Below are 21,033 nucleotides of genomic sequence, written 5' to 3' on the forward strand. Positions count from 1 at the left end.
GGAAAACTGGAAATGCATATGTAACAAAATGAAATTAAGCCCCTATCTCTCACCATGCACAAAACTCAACTTAAAGTAGATCAAGAACCTAGGAATTAAACCAGACATCTTGCAACTAATAGAAGAAAAAGTAGGCCCAAATCTTTATCATGTTGGATTAGGACCTGACTTCCTTAAGAAGACCTCTGTTGTGCAAGAATTAAAACCATGAATCAATAAATGGGATGGATTCAAATTCAAAAGCTTCTTCTCAGCAAAAGAAACAATCAACGAAGTGAATAGAGAGCCTACAGCTTGGGAGCAAATTTTTACCACATACACATCCGATAGAGCACTAATTTCTAATATATATAAAGAACTCAAAAATATTAACACCAAAAAAATAAATAATCCCATCATGGGCCAAGGAACTGAACATACTTCTCATAAGAAGATATACAATCAATCAAGAAATATATGAAAAAATGTTCAACATCTCTAGTAATTAGAGAAATGCAAATCAAAACTACTCCAAGATTTCATCTCATTCCAGTCAGAATGGCAGCAATTAAGAATACAAACAACAATAAGTGTTGGTGAGGATGTGGGGAAAAGGGTACACTCTTACATTGCTGGTGGGAGTGCAAATTGGTGCAACCAATCTGGAAAGCAGTATGGAGAATCCTTGGAAAACTGGGAATGGAGCCACCATTTGACCCAGCTATCCCATTCCTCAGTCTATACCCAAAGGACTTAAAAACAGCATACTACAGGGACACAGCCACATGAGTGTTTATAGCAGCACAATTCATAATAGCTAAATTGCAGATCCAACCTAGATACACTTCACTAGATGAATGGATAAAGAAAATGTGGTATATATACACAATGGACTATTACTCAGCATTAAAAGAGAATAAAATCATGGCATTTGCAGGTAAATGGGTGGGGCTGGAGGATATAATGCTAAGTGAAGTAAGCTAATCCTCCCCAAACAAAGCCTAATGTTCTCTGATATAAGGATGCTGATTCATAATGGGGATGGGGGGCATGGAAGGAATAGACAAACTTTAGATAGGGCAAAGGTGAGGGAGAGGAAGGGAAGGGGCATGGGGGTAGAAAAGATGGTGGAATCAGATGGACATCATTACCCTAAGTACATGTATAAAAACATGAAGGATGTGACTCTACTTTGTGTACAACCAGAGACATGAGAAATTGTGCTCTATTTGTGTAATATGAATTGAATTGCATTCTGCTGTCATATAAAACAAATTAGAATAAATAAAAAATAATTAAAAGAAAAGAAATGATTGTGCCTCCGTTCCATATAGATAAAAATTGCAAAAATAACTGATACTTCATAAGTGGCATGTAATACTAATCAGAGTCAGGCATTGACTTTAGTGCCTAAATTTTGAATTCATTTAATTTTCACTATAAATTTATGAAATGAGTACCATAATTATCCTCCAATTTATAACTGAGGAAGCAGAGGCAAAAAGGATTAAGCTACTATTTATTACCATATGACTGAAAAGTGACAGTGATGGGATTTTGACCTGGACAGTTTGGCTCAAACGCCCCATATTATTGTTCAGTACACCCTACTCTGGTACAGCTCAGGAGCTATCTCAGAATCCAAAAACAAAAGATGTTGATAGATTGACAAAGTGACAGAGTACCTATCCAAATTTGTATCTTGATAGATTTTGAGAATAGAACCAACCAATTTTCTGATATTCATTCATGGGTTGTGAGAAAAAGAGGAATCAGAATTTTGGCGGAGCAAATAGCATGTATATCTGCTGACTTTGCAGAAAGAAAACGTGAAGAAATAGGGAGAGAAGAGAATTCTTGGAACAATGTATCTGAGATGGTGAGAGGAGCTGGGACCTCTGGTTTTGCATGGCTTACCTATTGTAATAGGCTGAAGATGTGACTGACCGACAAAAAAACAGGAGAGCAAGTGGTGGCGTAGGTCTGGGAAGAAACACTGGACTTTTGTTATGGAGGTGTTCACATTGAGATGCCTGTTATATATATAAATGGAGATCTTGAGTTGTTAGTTGGCTACATAAGTTCAGAGGGCAAATGTAGAGATTTGGGGATCCAGTATATAGATGATATTTGAAATGCAGAATTGGCACAGATCACTAAAGGAATAAGAATAAATGTAGAAAGAGAATAGGAGAAGCCCCCAAACTGATCCCTGGAGCACACCAACGTGTGGAGCTTGGGTAGAATAGGGTCCAAAAAAAAAGAGATAAAGAAGTGGCTATGAAGAAAGTCAGGAGAGTAGGGGCCAGGCAAGGCCAGGTGAAGAAAGACTTGAAGGAGGAGGACTCAACATTTCTGCCAAATAATAGGTCAAGTAAGATGAAGGCTGAGAATTTACCATTGGATCTAGCACCACGGAAGTCATTGGTAACCTGACAAGAATAGTGGATGGAGTTCCAGTGGAATGGGGATCAAAGCCTTATTGGGGAGGGTTCAGGAGAGAAGTGGGGGTGGGGAGAAATGGAGGCCGTTGAGTGTGGGAAATGATTCAAAATTTTTGTTGCTAAGGGGAGCAATAGCTCATGGGAAAAATGGAACCAAATAATTTGTTTAAGATGGAAGAAAGAATAGCATGTATTTATGCTGATGTAGAAAGAAAAAAAAAGTGATGAGATAGGAGGGAGAAAGAGAATTCCTGGAGCAATGTATCTGAGATGGTGAGAGGAGCTGGCACCTCCTGCTTTGCTCCACTCACCTGTCCTGGTAGACAGAGCACAAGTGTGGTGGCCAGTCGGGTGTGGTGGTGGCAGTTGCTGTGGTCTGGATGTGGTTTCAGTGTGTGCTCTGCAAGTTCATATGCTGGGAGCTTGGTTCCTAATGTAATGGTATTGAAGTGGTGGAAACTTTAATAGGTGGGGCTGGGGGAGACGGTTAGATCCCTTGAAAGAGATTAATGCCAGTCTTCTAGGAGTAGGTTAAATTTCACATGAATGGATTAGTTCTTGAGAGGGTAGGTTGCTTTGAATCAGGGCCACCCCACCTGCTTGATCCCTTCTGCAAAAGGCCAGTTCCTTTTCTGCTTCTCTATCATGTTGTAATGCAGACAGGGAGGCTCTCACCAAGATGTCAGTATCAGCTGTTTGGATCCTCCAGTCACCAGAATTGTGGGCCAAATGAACCTCTTCACTTTATAAGTCATCCAGCCTCAGGTATTTTATTGTAGTAATACAGATAAGCTAGGACTCTATGGAAATCATCTTCTAAATTGCTTCATTTTCTCAGTCAAGTAAAAAGGAGAATATCCGTTAAGCGTGAGGATAGGGAAGAAGGTGTTGAAAATTTGAAGAAGCTTAAGAAATATGAGAATCAGACTATAAAATTAAAATGTGATTGCCAAGAAAATTAAGGGCATGCTTGAAGTTCATGCTCATGAATTTAGAGAGAAACCAGTGAGCATAGCTGTGTGGTTTATACAACTATGTTCGTATGCACAGGCACAGGCATGGGTTAGATGGGGAGAGGAAGTTTGTTATAGGTTTGGCCAACTGAGAACAACAGAGAAAGGTGGGGAGAGGGAGGGAGAGTTGTAGGGATATGCGTGAGAGATGGCAATGATTAAATGATTGGAATTTAAGCTCAGCAAAGAGGAACTGATGACTAAAGAAAATAAGGCACATGAAAATGTCCTCTTGATGGATCCTAGTCTCAGTGCAGTTGAAGGATAGGGATTTGGCTGGAGACAAATGGTGGTCAGGACATAGAATGGAGATAACAGAGGGACTGTGGTTTTTGAAAATGATAAGGTTTAGAGAATAACTGTGGGGCTATAAGTGAGAAGGAAAAGAGGAGGAAAAAGATCATAGGGGGGCGGTGGTCAAGGAACTCAGAACAAAATATGGAAACTTGGTGTATGTGAATGTTGGTGTGGTCATTAGGACAGAAACAGTGATCCAGGAACTAAAATCTCGGAGACTGAGGGAAGATGACCCCTGGGTTGCTGGGAATACCAACCACGAAGAGAAGAGGTTGAATATCTGATGACAGGAAATTCAAGAGTGGGTATTTTAGGAAGAACTCAGAATGATCTAGAAGTGGCAAACCGAGCAAGGCAGATACTTAGCACCGCTTCTTGAGAAACCTGCCGAGAAAGCAGTGTCCTCAAGGAGACAGAGCTCTCCATTGGGAAAGATTTTATTTACAGAGGGAATTTAACCTTTAAAGGAGACAATACACAGGGTGCTTGCACAAAAGCACCAGGAATTTAATTGTTATCAAACTCTATGAACAGTACTGATGTACACTTTACCATTTCTCTCTTTTTTTTAAAAAAAATTAGTTCTAATCAGTTATATATGGCAGTAGAAAGCTCTTCGATTTATTGTACACAAGTGGAGCAGAATTTTTAACTTCTCTGGTTGTACATGAAGTTGGGTCACACCATTTGTGCAATCATATATGTACCTAGGGTAATGATGTCCATCTACTTTCACAGTCTTTCCTACACCCTTGCCCCCTCCCCTCTCCCCTTTGCCTCATCCAAAGTTCCTCCACACATTCCATGCCCCCACATTATGGATTAGCATCCATTTATCAGAGAAAACGTTTGGCCCTCCAAAACATTGTTTTTTGGGGATTGGCTTATTTCGCTTAGCCTGATATTCTCCAACTCCATCCATTTACCTGCAAATACCATAATTTTATTCTCTTTTAATGCTGAATAATATTCCATTGTGTATATGTACTATGGTTTCTTTCTCTGTTCATCTATTGAAGGGCATCTAGATTGGTTCCACAGTTCAGTTATTGTGAATGGTGCTGCTATAAACATTGAAGTGGCTGTGTCACTGTAGTATGCTGTTTTTAAGTCTTGTGGGTATAGACTAAGGAGTGGGATAGGTGGGTCAAATGGTGGTTCCATTCCAAGTTTTCTAAGGAATCTCCATACTGCTTTTAGATTGTTGCACCAATTTGCAGCCCTACCATCAATGTATGAGTGTGCCTTTTCCCCCACATCTTTGTCAACACTTATTGTGTTGTCTATATTCTTGATAGCTGCCATTCTGACTGGAGTGAGATGAAATTTGATTTACATTTCTCTAATAATTATAGATATTGAACATTTTTTCATATATTTGTTGATCAATTGTATATCTTCTTCAGAGAAGTATCTGTTCAGCTCCTTAGCCCATTTATTGATAGTTTTTTTTGTTGTTTTGTTTTTGTTGTTAAGTTTTTTGAGTTCTTTATGTATCCTGGAGGTTAGTGCTCTATCTGACTGTGTGTGGCCAAGATTTGCTCCCAAAATGTAGGCTCTCTGTTCACTTCATTGATTTTTTCTTTTGCTGGGCTCAAAGCCCTAGAAAAAAAAAGAACAAACCAACACCAAAAGTAGTAGAAGATAGGAAATAGTTAAAATCAAGGCTGAAATCAATAAAATTGAAACAAAAGAAACAATTCAAAAAATTACAAAACAAAAAGCTGATTCTTTGAAAAAATACTTTGCCATTTCTGAAGACAGTTTTGTCCAACTAGATTTCATGTCATCAGGACAGAAAGGGAGCTTCAGGCTTTGAAGATCTGGCGTCCTTGTTGCTTTAAGTGACTTGCAGCTAGAACTGGCAACCTCACGTGATGCCGTCTGGGGTCAGAATTGGTTTGATGATTTGACATCTCATTCTTAGTCAAAGTAGTTGCTCCAAGAGATTTGAATCTACTTTTGTCTATTATTAGGTGTTAGAAAGATTTCCTTTTTCATGGAAAAGACCTATTTTTCTGATCATCTAAACCTAGTCCTTTGTATGACATGAAGCTGAATTTCAAGCTCAAATAATGTAAAGGCAAGCAGACACTATCAGACTATGGAGGAAGGATAGGAGAATTAGTAATTAACTGTCTACATGGGCGAAGCATTGCTCTAAGTGTTTTTTTCTCATTTGGATTCATTAATTTGGTTTGTTTATTTAGTCACCTCCTCCATACTGTGAACTGAACACTTGCTAAGTACTAGGGATTCAACAACCAATTAGAGACTGTACTTCAGAGGAGCTTGTGGCTATATGAGAAAAACAGCTAAGCAAACGGAAACCATAATACAGTGTAGTGCATATTAATAATTAAAAATTGTTAAATACTTATTATGTACTAGGTGCTGTGCTAAGCCCTTTTACCTTAGTTCATTTAATCTTCTCAGCAATCTTTATAGGTCTTATATGAGTCATTTCATAATAATGCTGTAACAAACCGTTCCAAACCCCTGAGGCTTGTGAAAACAAATATTTGCTTTCCCGCATATTATATTTTCAGCCTGCTGGTCAGCTGGGCTTGGTTCCAGGCTTTTGGTGGGGTTCTAGTCTGCTCCACAGGTCTCCACAGTCTCTTTGTTCCAGCAGCTTCCCTAGGATATGTTCTCATGGTAGACCATAGGAGTGTAAGCTGCCAAACCTCTGTATATTTAAAGCCTCTACTCACTTCAAATCCATTATTATTCCATTGGCTAGAGTATGATGTATGAGCAAACCCAACATCAATGAGCTGGACACATACTCTGCTTCCTGCAGTGCAAGGATACAAGGACAAGTGAAGAATCAAGAACAATTTTATTTCATCAATCAGAGGCATTTGGTATGATATCATTCTTAACTTACAGGTAAAGAAATTTAAAAAAGATATGCAACTTGTCCAGGGTCAGAGAACTAGGAATGGTAGAGCCAAAACTTAAACCTGAATGCCCATGCACTGGACCACTAAATTATTTTGCACAGGATGCTTTGGGAGCACTTAGGTGAGGTGGCTTGCCAGCCTAGTGGGGTGTGAAGAGTTAAAGAGAGCTCTGGAAGGGCTGATCCTGAGTAGTATTTAGCTAGACTAAGAGTTTCTATTGGGTATAAAAACAAAGAGGTCATTAGCACTGGTGAGAGCAGTTTCCTTGGGGAGGTGAGAACAGAAGGCAGATGGTGGTAGATTAAAGGGTGAGTGGGAGGTGAAGGAAGAGCTTCCAGAAGCATTGCTGTTACGGGCAGGAAACATATGGCAATAGGATTGGAATAGGAGAGAGGATACCATTTTTTTTTCTTTAATAACCTGAGTGCTTAGTATAAATCTAAAAGTTAGTACAGAGATCCTGATGGATCTGGATTTGGCCTCTATAATGTCCTTCACATCCTTGTCCCCTGGTACAAGCTGGACTCCAGTAGATAGCTGGGGGAGAGTGAGAAGGAGGGATTTTGAAAATGCGTCAAAAAGAGGGAGAGGGGAATAATGTCAATGGCTGTGTTGAATATCTGTCACGGAGATTACAGAGTTGGGTTGATCTATTTATTTAATGATATTTAGGGTAACATATTTAACAAGCAAGCTTGAAAAGACTTTCTTGGAGTATCCATTGATTCAGATGGACTTGTCCACAGTATTCCACACTATTGATGTTAGGGAACAGACAGATGTGAGAGGCGGGAACAGGAGTTTAAGGGAATAATTCTATAAGATGAGCTCACTGTGCTGACCCCCATATGCTTGTTTTCTAAGAAGCAATTTACCTCCAGCCCTGCCTGACTTAAGTGGATAGGATATGTCACATTCTTCAACAAACTACGGATTACCTGCAGGAGAAATGCAGGCCCAATAAGAGGAACCCAAGTTACCCTGAAGGGGGGAAACTTTTGTGACCCCTTACACAGTCCCAGATCTGAAAATCAGGAAGATAAGGGTAATTATTCCTAATTACCATAAAATCTGTAAGAATTTATGGTTAAGAATCCAATTACTGGGCTGGGGATGTGGCTCAAGCGGTAGTGCGCTCGCCTGGCATGCGTGCGGCCCGGGTTCGATCCTCAGCACCACATACAAAGATGTTGTGTCCGCCGAAAACTAAAAAATAAATATTAAAATTCTCTCTCTCTCTCTCTTTAAAAAAAAAAAAAAAGAATCCAATTAGAATCAGTCAGCATGGGCCAGAGTGACCTAGAGTTGTCATGGCAATAGGGACTTAAAATTCTGATGTCATCTTGCTGTCAGTCACAAGTTAAGAGGTGAACCTGGGTAGAACTATCTGGAAACTTCTCTGCTATACCCAATAAAACTGGAGTGCAGGAAAGCCATGCTGTTCCTCTCCTCTCTGACAGGACCCACTCTCTCCCTTGAGAGTATCCCCTTTCCCTTTTCCTATCCCTTGAGTGAACTCAAGCTGGTTATTCTGAATGGTGTATTGAAATTTTTCTGACTTGATCACAAGAATTGGGGTTTAAAGGGGAATCTTTGTTCTGCCTCAGTTTCTCTGAAGGCCCTAACGCTGTAACAGTGGTAGGTTAGCAAATTGCATTTCACCATTTAACATACAATAGAATCCACTGAAGTGTCAGTCATTGGAATTGGATGTTAGGAAATTGACTGTCAGAGGTGGTGGACATGATTTTACATGTGAAGCTTATTGCATACTAGAATTCATATACAGTTTTCTTTTCCACTTTTTTCCCCTCTCTTGACCTTTAAAACAATGTAGGTGATTATTGCCAAAATAAACCAATGAAAAAAAATTCAACCTGCCTTTCAGACTCTGAGATTAATAGCTCAGTTGGCAGATCAGGCCTCCCTACAAATATCACAATTTTAATTAGCTTCTTGGCATTTAGGGCTCAAGTGAACAGAAGATATGTAAGCCACCGGAAAGCTGCTGAAAAACAGAGAAACAAGTGCACTCCCTTGAACCCTCAACCTGAGCTTTTGGATTGGAGATGGCGTGGCTGGCTACCAGGTGTGCAGGATGGTGAAAAGAGTTTCAGTCCAGTATTTATTAAGCAGTAACAACTCAAAAGTCCAGGAGCATGGAGCTTATTTCTCAGACATGCTCTGTGTCTCTTGTAGAGGACTCTGCTCCACTTCATCTTTTCATCTTTATTCCAGGTCATGCTTACAGAGGGAAAGAGGGCACAGGGAACCCTGAATTGGCTCTTAAACCTTCCTCCTGAAAGTGGCGCACGTTATTTCCTCTCACATTTCATGGGCCCAAACAAGTCACAAGCCATCCCCCACCCAAAATGTAGAGGAAGTGCAATCTCAGAAGGAGAGAAGCCAGGAATATTAGTCAGTGGCACTGATGACAACCAGGTGGGAGAGTATTATAGTTGTCATTAGTGCTGTTCACTGAGTCCACCATCTGGACTGCAGGAAATGTACTCTGCCTCTCCAGGTTCCCTTTGCCTTTCCTCATCCTGCTCAGCCTCATACAGCATTAACTGGACTTCCTTATCCTCTGATTTTTTGGGTTGGATTTGGCCAATGTGAGGTATTGGCTAGAGATGAAAGGGTGAAGGAAGAAAGATGTTTAGTTATGTGTTCCCCAGGTCCTTCCTCTCTAGACTGCCTTTGTTAGAGACTGAATTCCTCTCTGAAGGCCATGGCTGCAGGTCAGGCAGTGTGCTGTAGCTACTACTATCCCCTGGGTCATCAGGCCATGGCTGGAAATGGTCTCTCCATGTTTGCATTTCCTAGATGCTTCACTGTCCTCTGTTGGTTTTTCCTAAACTACTCACTCGCTCCCTTTTAAAGAATGGTCATTAGATTTTCTTCATTTCCTCCTTTGTGGTGTACCCTTGTTTCCTGCCAGGATCTAGACCAATATGACAATCAATGGAAAGGTAAAAATCCATGGGCCCCCAAGCTTGGTGTGCAGCAAGCAGGTTTTCAGCAAGAGGGGGGCATATTCCCCAACGCCCCTGTAAATGTGGCCAAGGAGAATAAAGAACTGAGAAGATCTGAAGAGAGGACAAAACTTTGAAGAAAAAAGGCCTGGGGAGCTTCTCCCTGGAGCAGAAAAGAGGCAGAGTCAAGGAGCACTCTCTATCCCAAGGGTAGAGGTCCTCACAAAATAAACCAATGTGGCAAGGGGACACCAGAATTTCTGTGATCATTGAATCCTGTGCATTTTCCATTCTTTCCCTCTAGAATGAGCATGATAATGGTGATTATTCTGTGGAGATTCACCATTAAATACATGGAGAAAGATGACCCGAATACATGGGGAGAGAGAAAGAGAACATGTAACACCCAGAGATCCTGGACACTGAGCTTGATGCCAGGACCAGATGGGACTTGGAGGTTTTGTATCTTGAGAACTGTGTGAATGTACTTGACATGCAGGGAGGAGAGTGAGCTGCAGATTTGGTGACCAACAGGGTGGTAGACCTTGGTATAGTGCACCAAGTATTTCTGACTTTCCTCCTCCTGGGTTTATGATTAGATTGTACCTTTCTGTCTATTTGGAGTCAAATGAGATCATATCACTTGCTTTGCTCAAATAAAATCTGATGTGTGCTACCTGGAAGCTTTAAGAGAGCCAGTGCATGACTTGCCGTGCTTGTTCTTTCCCTCTTCCACAGTGACCAGCGATGCCCCAGAGAGGCAGTTTATTGGTCTTTGCCCTTGGAGTTCACAGTGACACACATTGGACAAGTAGCAGGTGTATGAAACAAAACTTTGCAATTTTAATTCACTAATATATACCACAACCCAACCTAGCAGCCTCTCCTGACTTAAATTGTAGTGAAAATGCCTCTGTACAGAGATTATAGCACGTGCATGAAAGGCATGAAACGTCACATCATTGGCATGTCAGAGTGAATAATTTGTGTGCAAAGGGAGTAACATTCAGGAGAAAAGAGAGAGAGATGGTGAGACACCATCAGTGAGTGGATTATCCAGTGGGTAGCCTTTCAGAGGAGTGTGGATCTTATTCTTCAGGTAAGGGAGAAGTGCAGTGTAAAGTAGTGGACAGTCTGTTGGGAGGCCTGCAGGCTGGAGCAAAGGCATGTGAAGAGGCTGGAGTAAGAGTCTAATACGAGCCAAAGTAGGCAGTAGTTGTGGAACTAGAAACAACAATGAATGAGGGATACTGTGGAGGTCAAATTGATGCTACTTAATGGTCAGGTGGGGATGATTGATAAGGGACAATTAGAAATCCAAGATAACTGTGAGGTAATTGGGGAGCTCTTGCTCTGTGTTTGCTTTAGCAATTTTCAGCAAACGGCCTGCTTAGAAGTTAAGAATGATTGTGTTGTCCATGGCTGGGAACATGACAGGTGGTTGCTAAAGCCAAGGACACCATGTTTCCACCTTCTTGTTCTCTCTCTCAGTAGGAGCCCATGGATGGTGTGGATATGCCCTATCAGTAGATTTCTTACTTTGCTTTCTCTTCTTAAGTGATGTGGAGGCTGGTGAAGAACCAAGGCAGGTGCTATAATTTAGATCTGGAATGTCCCCCAAGGTTCACCAGCCTGTGGTGCTATCAGGAGGTGGTGGAATCTTTAAGAGGTGGGGCCTAGAGAGAGGTCTGTAGGTTATTGGGGGTGTACCCTTGAAGGGGATTGTGGGAGCTATTCCCTTCTTCTCTCTCTTTTGCTTTCTGGACATGAGTTGAGCAATGCTGCTTTATCTTGTGGTTTCTGCCATGGTGTGCTGTTTCTCCATAGGTCCTGAAATGTAAAGGGGCCAACTGACCCAGCTGACCATGGAAACTCGAAAACTGTGATCTGAAATAGACCTTTTTAAATAAATTGATGATCTCAGATATTTGTTATAGTAACAGCAGACTAACACAGCAGGGCTCTCACCATTTGTCAATATTCAATTGTTCCATACATTTTGGGAGGGTTGCAGAGATATGAGAGACAGATGAATAATCAATGTGATTTTGTGAATTTTCACAGAATATTTTAAAGACATTTAAAGAAGCTAAACATAGCACTGAGGAAACCAAGACTTAAAAACATCTTTAAGTGGGGTGGGCTACACACCGGATAACTCACTGACTGACATCACCCCTGCAAGATGCTTAGGTCATTGCTTAAAGGGTTGGGAGTATCTTAGGACTTTTTAAGCCCTGCTAACATAATGTGTTGTGTGAGAGGCACCAGACGGTTGTTCCCTGACCTCACATGCTTCTTAGCACTGCCCAGTCCCTAGCTGCATTATTTCTTTGTTTCAGTATCCTGCAAAGTTTAGTTCTTCATTTTCTTTCTTTTTAAGACTTCTTCTACTTCCACTTTTTGAGTAAGTTTGAATGAGTTTCTGTTTATGCACCATCTGGCATGGAACATGGTCTGACTGAACAAGGTGCCCTTGTTAAGATAGCCACTGCAAGTCACATGCTGGGTCAGTTTCTGTGTCCATAGCAGGTGAGTGTACTAGTATCATATTTTCAGGCTTTGGCACAGACCTCAGGAATTAGAAATCTAGAGTTAGAGGTTAGTAATCTGCTTTTAATAAGCCCTCCAGATGACCTTGAGACATGCTCAAGTTTGAGGAGGGCTGGTCTAGGGGAGCTTCATAGACATAATTCGTCCTTACCAGAGATGTGAGTCTTGGGAGTGGTCTGCTGATGAACTATTAGTGTGGAAAAAAATCATGAGAAGTGGTTGTTGCCTGGAACAAACTATTTAGCTCTCCATGTCTTTGTTTCTTCACTTAGAATTAGCTGGTGTAAAGTGGTGGGAAGACTGGAGATGAAGCAGTTTGGAGTGGTCAGTGATTGCAGTTCAGGGGCAGTCACAGTAGTACGAGAGGTCTGTCAATTATTTTTAATATTTTAGAAAGCTTCATGGCAGTGATCTGCTTTCCCTCATACGCTGCATGGACTGACCAATATGGCCCTGTTTTCTATTTTAGAGCCAAAATAAGCTACTAGACCATGAGCTGATGACCATTCATGTTCATGTTCCCAGGGATTTACACAGGGTCTAGCCCAAGGAAAATCATGTTTTGAGGACTGATTTGTATAAATTATTGTGAAAATAGATATTTCATGCTAAACTGAATATTCTAAAGCATTTGTCTCATTTGTTGCAGTGTTAGATTCTGACAAATATTAAAGGATATTTGACATAGAGACCAGGTGGCCTCAGTGCTACACTTGTTGTTAGTGGTCCTGGGGATAATAACCCAATTTGCTTATTCATAAATCTGAGTGGTTTCTATCCTTTACAACTTTCTGTTAAAACTGGATGTTGTTCCTTTGGTCCTGCAAGATCCATCTGGGCCAGTGACAGGACCCTGCTGTGTCCGTGTGTGCAATGTGCTTATTGGCAGTACAAAATTCAGCAGTATGGCAGAGAAATCAACAGATGGCCCAGGCAGGGGGAGGTGTCCTGTGGGTGACAGAAGAGGATTTGGGAAGGTGCCTGGAAACTTCCAGTACCCTGAGAGGGGCTTTCTTCCTTGGCCTTATCAATCTGAGCTTTTAGTTTATCCTTCAGCCTATATGTAGTTAAGGGAAAGAGGTTGAAGACCTGTGGGCCTGTCCCTGGGAGGGGCAAAGAGGAGTGGCCCATTGCTGCAGAAGGGAAGGGGTCAGCAGTGTCCTGGCTTCTCTCCAGCTTAGTACTGTCTCTTTGCTTCTGAGAGCATCCAATCCAATGGCCATCCTTTTAAAATTGGAACTCCAGGCTTAGAATGTGTTAGGGGCAAGTGAACAGACCAAACCTTTATTAGTTCACAGAACTCCAATTCTTTATTAATCACAGCTTGCTCACAATGACATACAGGAAAATAGCACTAATGAAGAGTATATATGCAGGCAGCAACCTTCAGGAGTTGGGAGGTGGGAGTTGGGGGAGAAACGACTTCAAAACTGCGATAGGTACTTATGGTGGGTATCTGGTGATTCTCTTAGTTGGCACAAATGCCCTGCCTAGCCCCCTATGACTGTATCAGCTTCACAGATGGAGTGATTTTTTTTTTTAATTTTTATTAATAGGCAGGATTGCCTCACACTGGGGAAGAAAGACCAGCTTGAGTGGAAGTCCGCAGTGTTTTTGATTTAGTTTATGTTTGAATGCAACAACCAGCTCACAGTTTCCAAGAGGAAAAATATTCAGTAGCATCATGTACTTGTACTATAGGTAAAAGCTTAAAATGAACATCATCAATCATGGCATCCACAAATAAGCCACCTGACACATTAATTAATTCATTCCATCAAAAGAACTTAAACTAGAGAAGTCAGCCCACTTTATGAAGAGCGATTTTGCGGCTGCTCGAACCAATTGGATGTGGATTTGTGTTCAGCACTTTTAAAAGTTTCAACTTTTTTGCTTCTACCCGGATTGATCTCAGATCTGTCTTCTCATCCATCCCTTTCTAAAGCCAAAGCACATTTGTAGCACATAATCCAGGAGAAGCAGAAGTAAATGCTATGACTGATGGTTTTTCTTAGCCTGGTTTATAGTTTATAGGCAGTAAGTAGATTATGAGCAAACAAATGTGGAGGTTCATGTGGAGTCAATACCTGTGGTCTAGGTATGGTCTTGGTCAAGCTCAGAGACTACAAAGCCACCTAGGTCATTAGGCAATGGTGGGTTTCTAGCACCATAGACTGTCTACTGACCTCATTTTTCTGTTAGAATGAAAAGGGCAGGGAATGGAGTTAAGACATGGGGAGCTTCAAAAAGAACAGACCTAGCAAATCCATTTGAGTGGAAAGACACAACATCAAAAGCCTGTTACAGGACATGTAAGATTATGAAATAACTTGCATAATGCAATACTTGTATTTTTTAACAAAAATGTAAGTATTTACAAAATAAGATCCAAGGTATTTTTTAAACATCAAGCAAAACATTCTGCAAAGAGACCGCATTGACTTTTTTTTATTTTTGATTCTGTTTTTTTGTTTTTTATAATGAGTTCTTTTTAAACCATGTCATACATTTCCCATACTGATATCGCATGATCCATTATAATATAGGCAGGGGGATTTACTATCGGTGGGGCGTGCCATACCCTCCATGTCTTCAGCCAGACAGTTCCACCTGGAGTTCCTTGTTCCTGCGCACCTCCGCGGCATGCCTCTCCTAGAAAACACAGAAGGGACAGAACGTCACAGAGCCGTGCCGTGTGGTCCACACAGAGCAGGATGGCCTGCTCCATCCTCTGCATAATGAGCACGTGGCTGGAAGTGACCGGGTTTGAGGTCTACCTGTGTAAATTTTCATTTCACAAGAAGGGAAAATGTGGGCACTGAGAAATGTTACATTAGAGGATTTTACAAGACTTACAGCACCTTTGAAACTGTTTCTTTTTTTCTTTTGGTTTAAACCATGACTTAAGAGAAATTTGAATATAATGAATTCTGTGTAAGTCAAGAGAATAGCAATAAAATATCAAATTGTTGGTTGTCTTAGAATTTTTTTGGGGAAATACCAGGGATTAAACTCAGGGGCGTTCAATCACTGAGTCATATCCCCAGCTCTATTTTGTATTTTAGAGAAAGGGTCTCAGAGTTACTTCGCGCCTCCCTATTGCTGAGACTGGCTTTGAACTCATGATCCTCCTGCCTCAGCCTCCTGAGCTCCTGGGATTATAGGCATGCGCCACCATGCCCGGCTTGCCTTATCTATCGTGTTTAATGGTGCATTTCCTTTTCCCTAATATTTAGGTCTTTGTCATTGCTTCTGGACACTTTGGAAAGATTTGATCCAGGAAGAAGAACTTTCACATTGTTTTCTAAACTCTTGACCTGTTCCCTTTATAACTTGTCTAATGACTTTTCCAGTCTTAGCTCCATTTTTTCCCCCCTACACCTACACGATGTTTCTGTTTAATGAAATTGTATTTTCATGCTTGAGATTCTTAGTCTTCCAGGGCCACTGGCCAGGATTGTGACCTTACTCTTTAAGCCCTGTGGCAGCTGTCCCTTTCACCATGAAGATTTTCATGACACCATAGGTTAAAGTAATCTTACCTTCTATGTGAACACCTGCATAAAGAAGTATTTCTTCTTTTCTGTGGCTTAAGTAAACTTGAGAGCATTCCTGTCCTTGTCTCATCTGTTATAGTTGACTACAGGTTCACTGAGGGTCTGTCCTTTGTTTTTCATTTCTGTTCCACTAGCAAGCCTGCTTTGCACATAACACAGGACTGGTGGATGTTTATTTTCACAAGGAATGGAGGCATTAGCCTTGAACTGAACTTCTGAGAAAACTGATGGAGGAAAAGTGGATCCAGTATTTTTTTAATACATGGTTCTATATTGGATGATTATAAGCATATTGTTTTCCATATAACACATGTCAAGTATGTATTAAACTGAACTTATAAAAATGTTAGTTATTAGTAGTGTTATTTATTATTTTATTTAGAATATTGTTTATACTGCTTTCCCACCTCCTCAAAGTTCCAGAAATTTCTTGAGGTTCTGCAGTTTCCTTTAGTTCAGGGACAATGACATTGAACAGATATAAAGGAAATCTTATCATTAAACTCTATTCACTTCAAGGATTATATGTTTATAATATTCTTTAAAATACTGAGCTTTTATTAGGCTCTTAATATGTACCAGGCCTATATCAACACAGACTTTACTTTTATCAATTTCCTTAATCCTCATGGCAATCCTATCATATAGACTCTATTATCATCCCCATTTTACAGGTGAAGAAACTACATTAGTTGTTACACTACTTGCCGAAGTTCACCTAACTAACAAGTAGTAAGCTGAGATCCAAACCCAGAGACTCCAGTTCTACAGTGCACTCTCTCTAACCACTGCTGTACAATCTCAGGGTTAGTGTGAAGAGACAGTTGCATAGGAGTGAAGGAAAATGAGTCTTTTCCACTGTAGATTCTAGAAGAAAAGTTCATAGACTCTACCCTTCCTTCAATGATACATAATTGGAGGAATGAGGACTTTGATGCTAGAGGGACAGTTTCAGAGCAGTTTTATCTAATTGGCTTAAATGAGCTTCAAAAACCATGAAGAAAAGGAAGAGGCATGTATAGAGAAATTAAGTCCTGTTTGGAAATGACTCTGGGGAAATTAGCATGGATGCAGCTGATTCTTGTTTTTGTTCTGCTATTATAAGGAAAAGATGCAGCAAAATTTTTTTCTCATGGAAAAAGAGACTAATTATTGAGTGCCGAGTTCTTAGGAAAATTGAGAAAAAGCCTAGACCATTACTATGCTAGAAAAACACAAAGCCTCAAGCTTAAAGATTCATATTAATGCAACTTCATAAAAGGAAGCATTATAATTAGTATTACTAATCTCCTCTAAGATGCATTTTTTATTACACTCAAAATTTGTTGCAAAGAAATGAATTTTGCCATAGGGAAAAACAAATATAATCTGTGAGCTTTAGATAACATGAGAAAAAGGAAATTTAGATACATCCTTCCAAGTTGCTAATCAGTCTATTACTTGAAAACTTTACATTCCAATTATTAAATATGTATTCATGAAATGTTAATTCGACTTTACATCAACATGTGGGATAACCAAAAGCAGAGATATGGGGGACATGCAATTGTTAGCATCATCTGCTTTTCTTATCAGTAAACTGTTATTATTAGAAAACCTGTAGTCCAGAGTTTCCTAAGGCAGTTGGGGGACTCTAAGAAGCTCATTCAGAATACTGTTCTTTGATAATACTCATTTAATTATTGGGCTCCTAAAATTGGCCAGGCACTGTCAGAACCTCTCAGCTAGGCAGACCCAAACATCTAAATTTACAAGGTTTCTTAATTAACCTTTTTTCTCCCTTTAGTAAGAGGGAAGTGTCACATATAGTATTTTTGCATTGTATGTAACTATTTTTTTGATATGAAAAAATGTCTTAAAGTCAGTTTAGGAAAAATTCTGGTCCTCCAGAAATGAAATTTAGTAGATTTCTCCACTGGAAGGTAAGAACTATGAGATCTCTTTTTTTTCTTTGTCTCTTAATGTCCATTTAATTTCATTAAGTATCAAATATAATCAAGGGGCTTGAACGAGATGACCAAGGGTTTTAGTCCTACCTGTGAAATTTGTTACTGAGTCTATTTAAGTGCAAAATGATGTTGATGTCATCAATAATCTTTCTTTAATATGAAAGAAAGAGAGGTCAAGGATGAGTCATGAGAGCCCAGAAAGCTCCCATTTCAAACATCAAGATGATGGTGGCCGTGGGGTCATGGGTAGCCACGGAGTGCAACTTCCAGTCCTTATACCGGGACTGCTTATGATGTAGTGTTTGATGTCTCAGTAAATAGTAGTAGCTTTAGCTTAGTATAAAAGTTTGGAGTCAAAGATACACAGTCTGGTCTAGACTCTGCAATCTACTCAGCTTTGTCACCTCAGCCAAACGGCTTAACCTTTATAAGGCTCCTTAGATGTGGAATGGCGATACTAACAGTATTTTCTTTCAGCATTGTTTGGCTTAAATGTGTCAGTAAATGCAAAAATGCCTGGCCTACAGTGAGCAATGGATAAAGGTTAATTTTAATTCTCCTTTCCCCTTTCATTATTCATTCATCACATGTTCAATGGCTATACCACCATTCACACGTGCACTTGTGAATCAGAATGACAAAAAAAAAAAAAAAATACCAGCCAGATGAGAAGAACGTAAGGTTACAACAGATACAAATTGAGAATGGTTGGAATCTATGCCTAGAGATTTCAATGTTATCAAAATCAGTCATAGGAAAAGAACCACAGCATTTAATTCCCTGAGAACAAGAATTTTTTTTTATCATTTTAAGCTATATTATATTATGTGATACTGTTTTCATCAGAACAATGGCTAGAAGGCTTTTGCTTGGCACTTGGTAGATTATTAGAAGTGAAATTACCAATTACCCTGAGACCACGTCTTTTATTTTCTAGGTACCATCCTTTGTGGTTGGATAGGGTGAGTTAGATGCCAAGCTTGTCTAGGTGATTTACCTTTCTTGCTCTGGAACACCCCAAAAGCTCTGTTGGTATTTATTATGACATTATAAGTTGGGTAGGCAGGTGGGACAGGAGAGAATTTCTGGCAGTATACAGTGAAGTGTTTCAAGGGAGGAAGGGTCATGTTAGGGAAAGAAGAAAGTATCTCTCTAATCATTCCTGCTGATAGAACAGCTGTTTTCCCTGGTATGGCAGCCTTGATGTGGATTCGCTTACACTGATATTCTTCAGCACCTAGGTCTTTACTGACTGGATTGGACCATATTACACGTTGTCATCTTCTTTAATTGTGGGTGCTATCTATGCTATTTAGTGATATATTTTATGTTATCTGCATCAGGAAAGAAATGGTAAATATCTTGATGTTACACTGCCTTTCAGGTTCCTAAACATATAGTAGGGATTTCATAAATACTCATTGGAGAATTAACTCATTAATAGGTGTCATTTCTGAAGTAATCATCATTTAATGTGGCAGATTTCAGAAGAGCTTATGCTATATGGTCAGTTTTACACATTTTCCAGCATTATTACTGATCTTTTAAATTTCTAATTTCATAAGATGATTTTGTTTAAACAAAAGGATAGATAGTGATCATAACAAAAAACTTAATAGTTTTTGTATATACAAAAAACTACTTAGTAGTTCTAATCTATACAGATACAATATGCAACAATTTTGCACCAAATCTACAATCTATTTAAAATATATCAAATGGAACTTATTTTCTTACTTTCTAAGAAATATCTCTACTTTATTGAAGAGATAAAGATGTTGGCTGATAGTGGTCAAAGATCCTATTATATTTAAAAAGTGTCTCTTTAGCTATGGAATACCAGAAAAAAAAAGAGGTTCTAGAAATGATGTTGGCTGCATTATTTGACCATGGGATAGAATATTGATAGCTGAGTTTTAAAATCAGAAAAGGCTACAAACCACAAATTCTCAAGCCTGGCTGCATACTGGAATCATTGTGGAGAGTTAAAAAAGAAATGTGTATATAAGTAAATTTATATATAAAATATATTTTATATAAAAATATGTTTACACATATTATATATGATATACACATATAATGTATACATATATATACATTTATATATTATATTACACATATTACACATATGTATTATGTGTAATTATATTACACATATGTAATATAATATTACACATATAATATATAAATGTGCATATATATATAAATTTCTTTTTAACTCTCCACAATGATTCCAGATAGCGAACACTTAAAAAATGGAGGAAAAAATTGTCTATTTAAATATAGTACTTCTGGAAATACTGGTTAAAATGTCAAATTTTATGAGCAATTTTATAGTTTACATCAGGAAGGGTATGCTTTAAGTTTGCAAATGTGTAATTAAAAAAAATAATGCTCCTGGACTGTGGGTGAAAATTTTACATTGGATACTAGAGGTGTAATTGAGAATGCTGGAATAAAATCAGCATATGCCATACCAAGCAACTACACTTGATTTTTATTTGGGCCTAGAATATGAAATGAAAGTGAGTCACTGGTATAGCACACAGAGCACACAGTGACTCTCTGCTGTCCATGGTACCAACATTGGCCAAGCAAGAATTTCCTCAGTTCTTTAGTAAAGTGTGAATTAAGGATAACTGGGGCAAGACTGACTGGTTCAAGGTCAGAGGAATATGTTTTAGCAAATAAACTTTTCTCATCTGTACATAGCATTTGTTTGACACTATACAGTAACCTACTGAGAGCCAAATTCTGTTGTTTCCTTCAAATCCTGACCTGACTCATTTGGGGAAAACATGATGATGTAGTTCTGAGAGTTTGGAAACACTGGCATATAAATAAAGATTTCCATCTCAAGTTTCAGGTTGTGGCTGAGTCATCTAGTGGCTATTCTGGCTCCTGCTCATGTCCCAATAGCCTCAATGTCTCGCCCTTTCCCTGGCAAAACTTACAAAAATTTCTTAAAAGCACAGATGCTCATGAAAACCTTGAAATTACAGTTTTTAAAGAGTTTTATGCCTAATGTCCTTTCTCTTAGTCAGAATTTGTAGTCAGAGAACAGGAGTGAAAGACTGCAGTACTTCCAAATAAGGCTGCCTGGACATTTAATGAGATGGGCCAACTCTGATAGAAGACATGAAGCTTCCTAAGAAATATTAAAAAAAAAACAGGAAGTGGATCTGTCTAAACTCTCAGCATGTGATGAGAGCACCGTCCTTTTTTTTTTTTTTCTGTATCATCAGAACTTCACATCTATTGTTATTCATATCTACTCAGAAAAGGATTGAGGCATATTTCTCAAAGTTCCTGTGTTTTGAGCTTAACCCAATGTTTGGAACTGGAGAAAGCTAAATTGCT

General features: G+C 39.3%; 1 protein-coding gene across 1 annotated transcript in view; it reads right to left on the reverse strand.

The window, feature by feature from the left end:
* Positions 1–13,450: 13,450 nt before the first annotated feature.
* Stmn2 (stathmin 2) overlaps positions 13,451–21,033 on the reverse strand; it is a 53,153-nt gene continuing 45,570 nt past the window's right edge. The window contains exon 5 of the mRNA XM_046468234.2: positions 13,451–14,819. Coding sequence (XP_046324190.1) covers positions 14,760–14,819 — 60 coding nt within the window. The 3' untranslated portion in view covers positions 13,451–14,759. The remainder of the gene's footprint in view (positions 14,820–21,033) is intronic.

The sequence above is a fragment of the Marmota monax genome, unplaced genomic scaffold (genome assembly GCF_021218885.2).
Source record: "Marmota monax isolate L192 unplaced genomic scaffold, Marmota_monax_Labrador192_F-V1.1 WCK01_AAM20220418_F8-fsc00115, whole genome shotgun sequence".
In the NCBI taxonomy this organism is placed as follows: Eukaryota; Metazoa; Chordata; class Mammalia; order Rodentia; family Sciuridae; genus Marmota; species Marmota monax.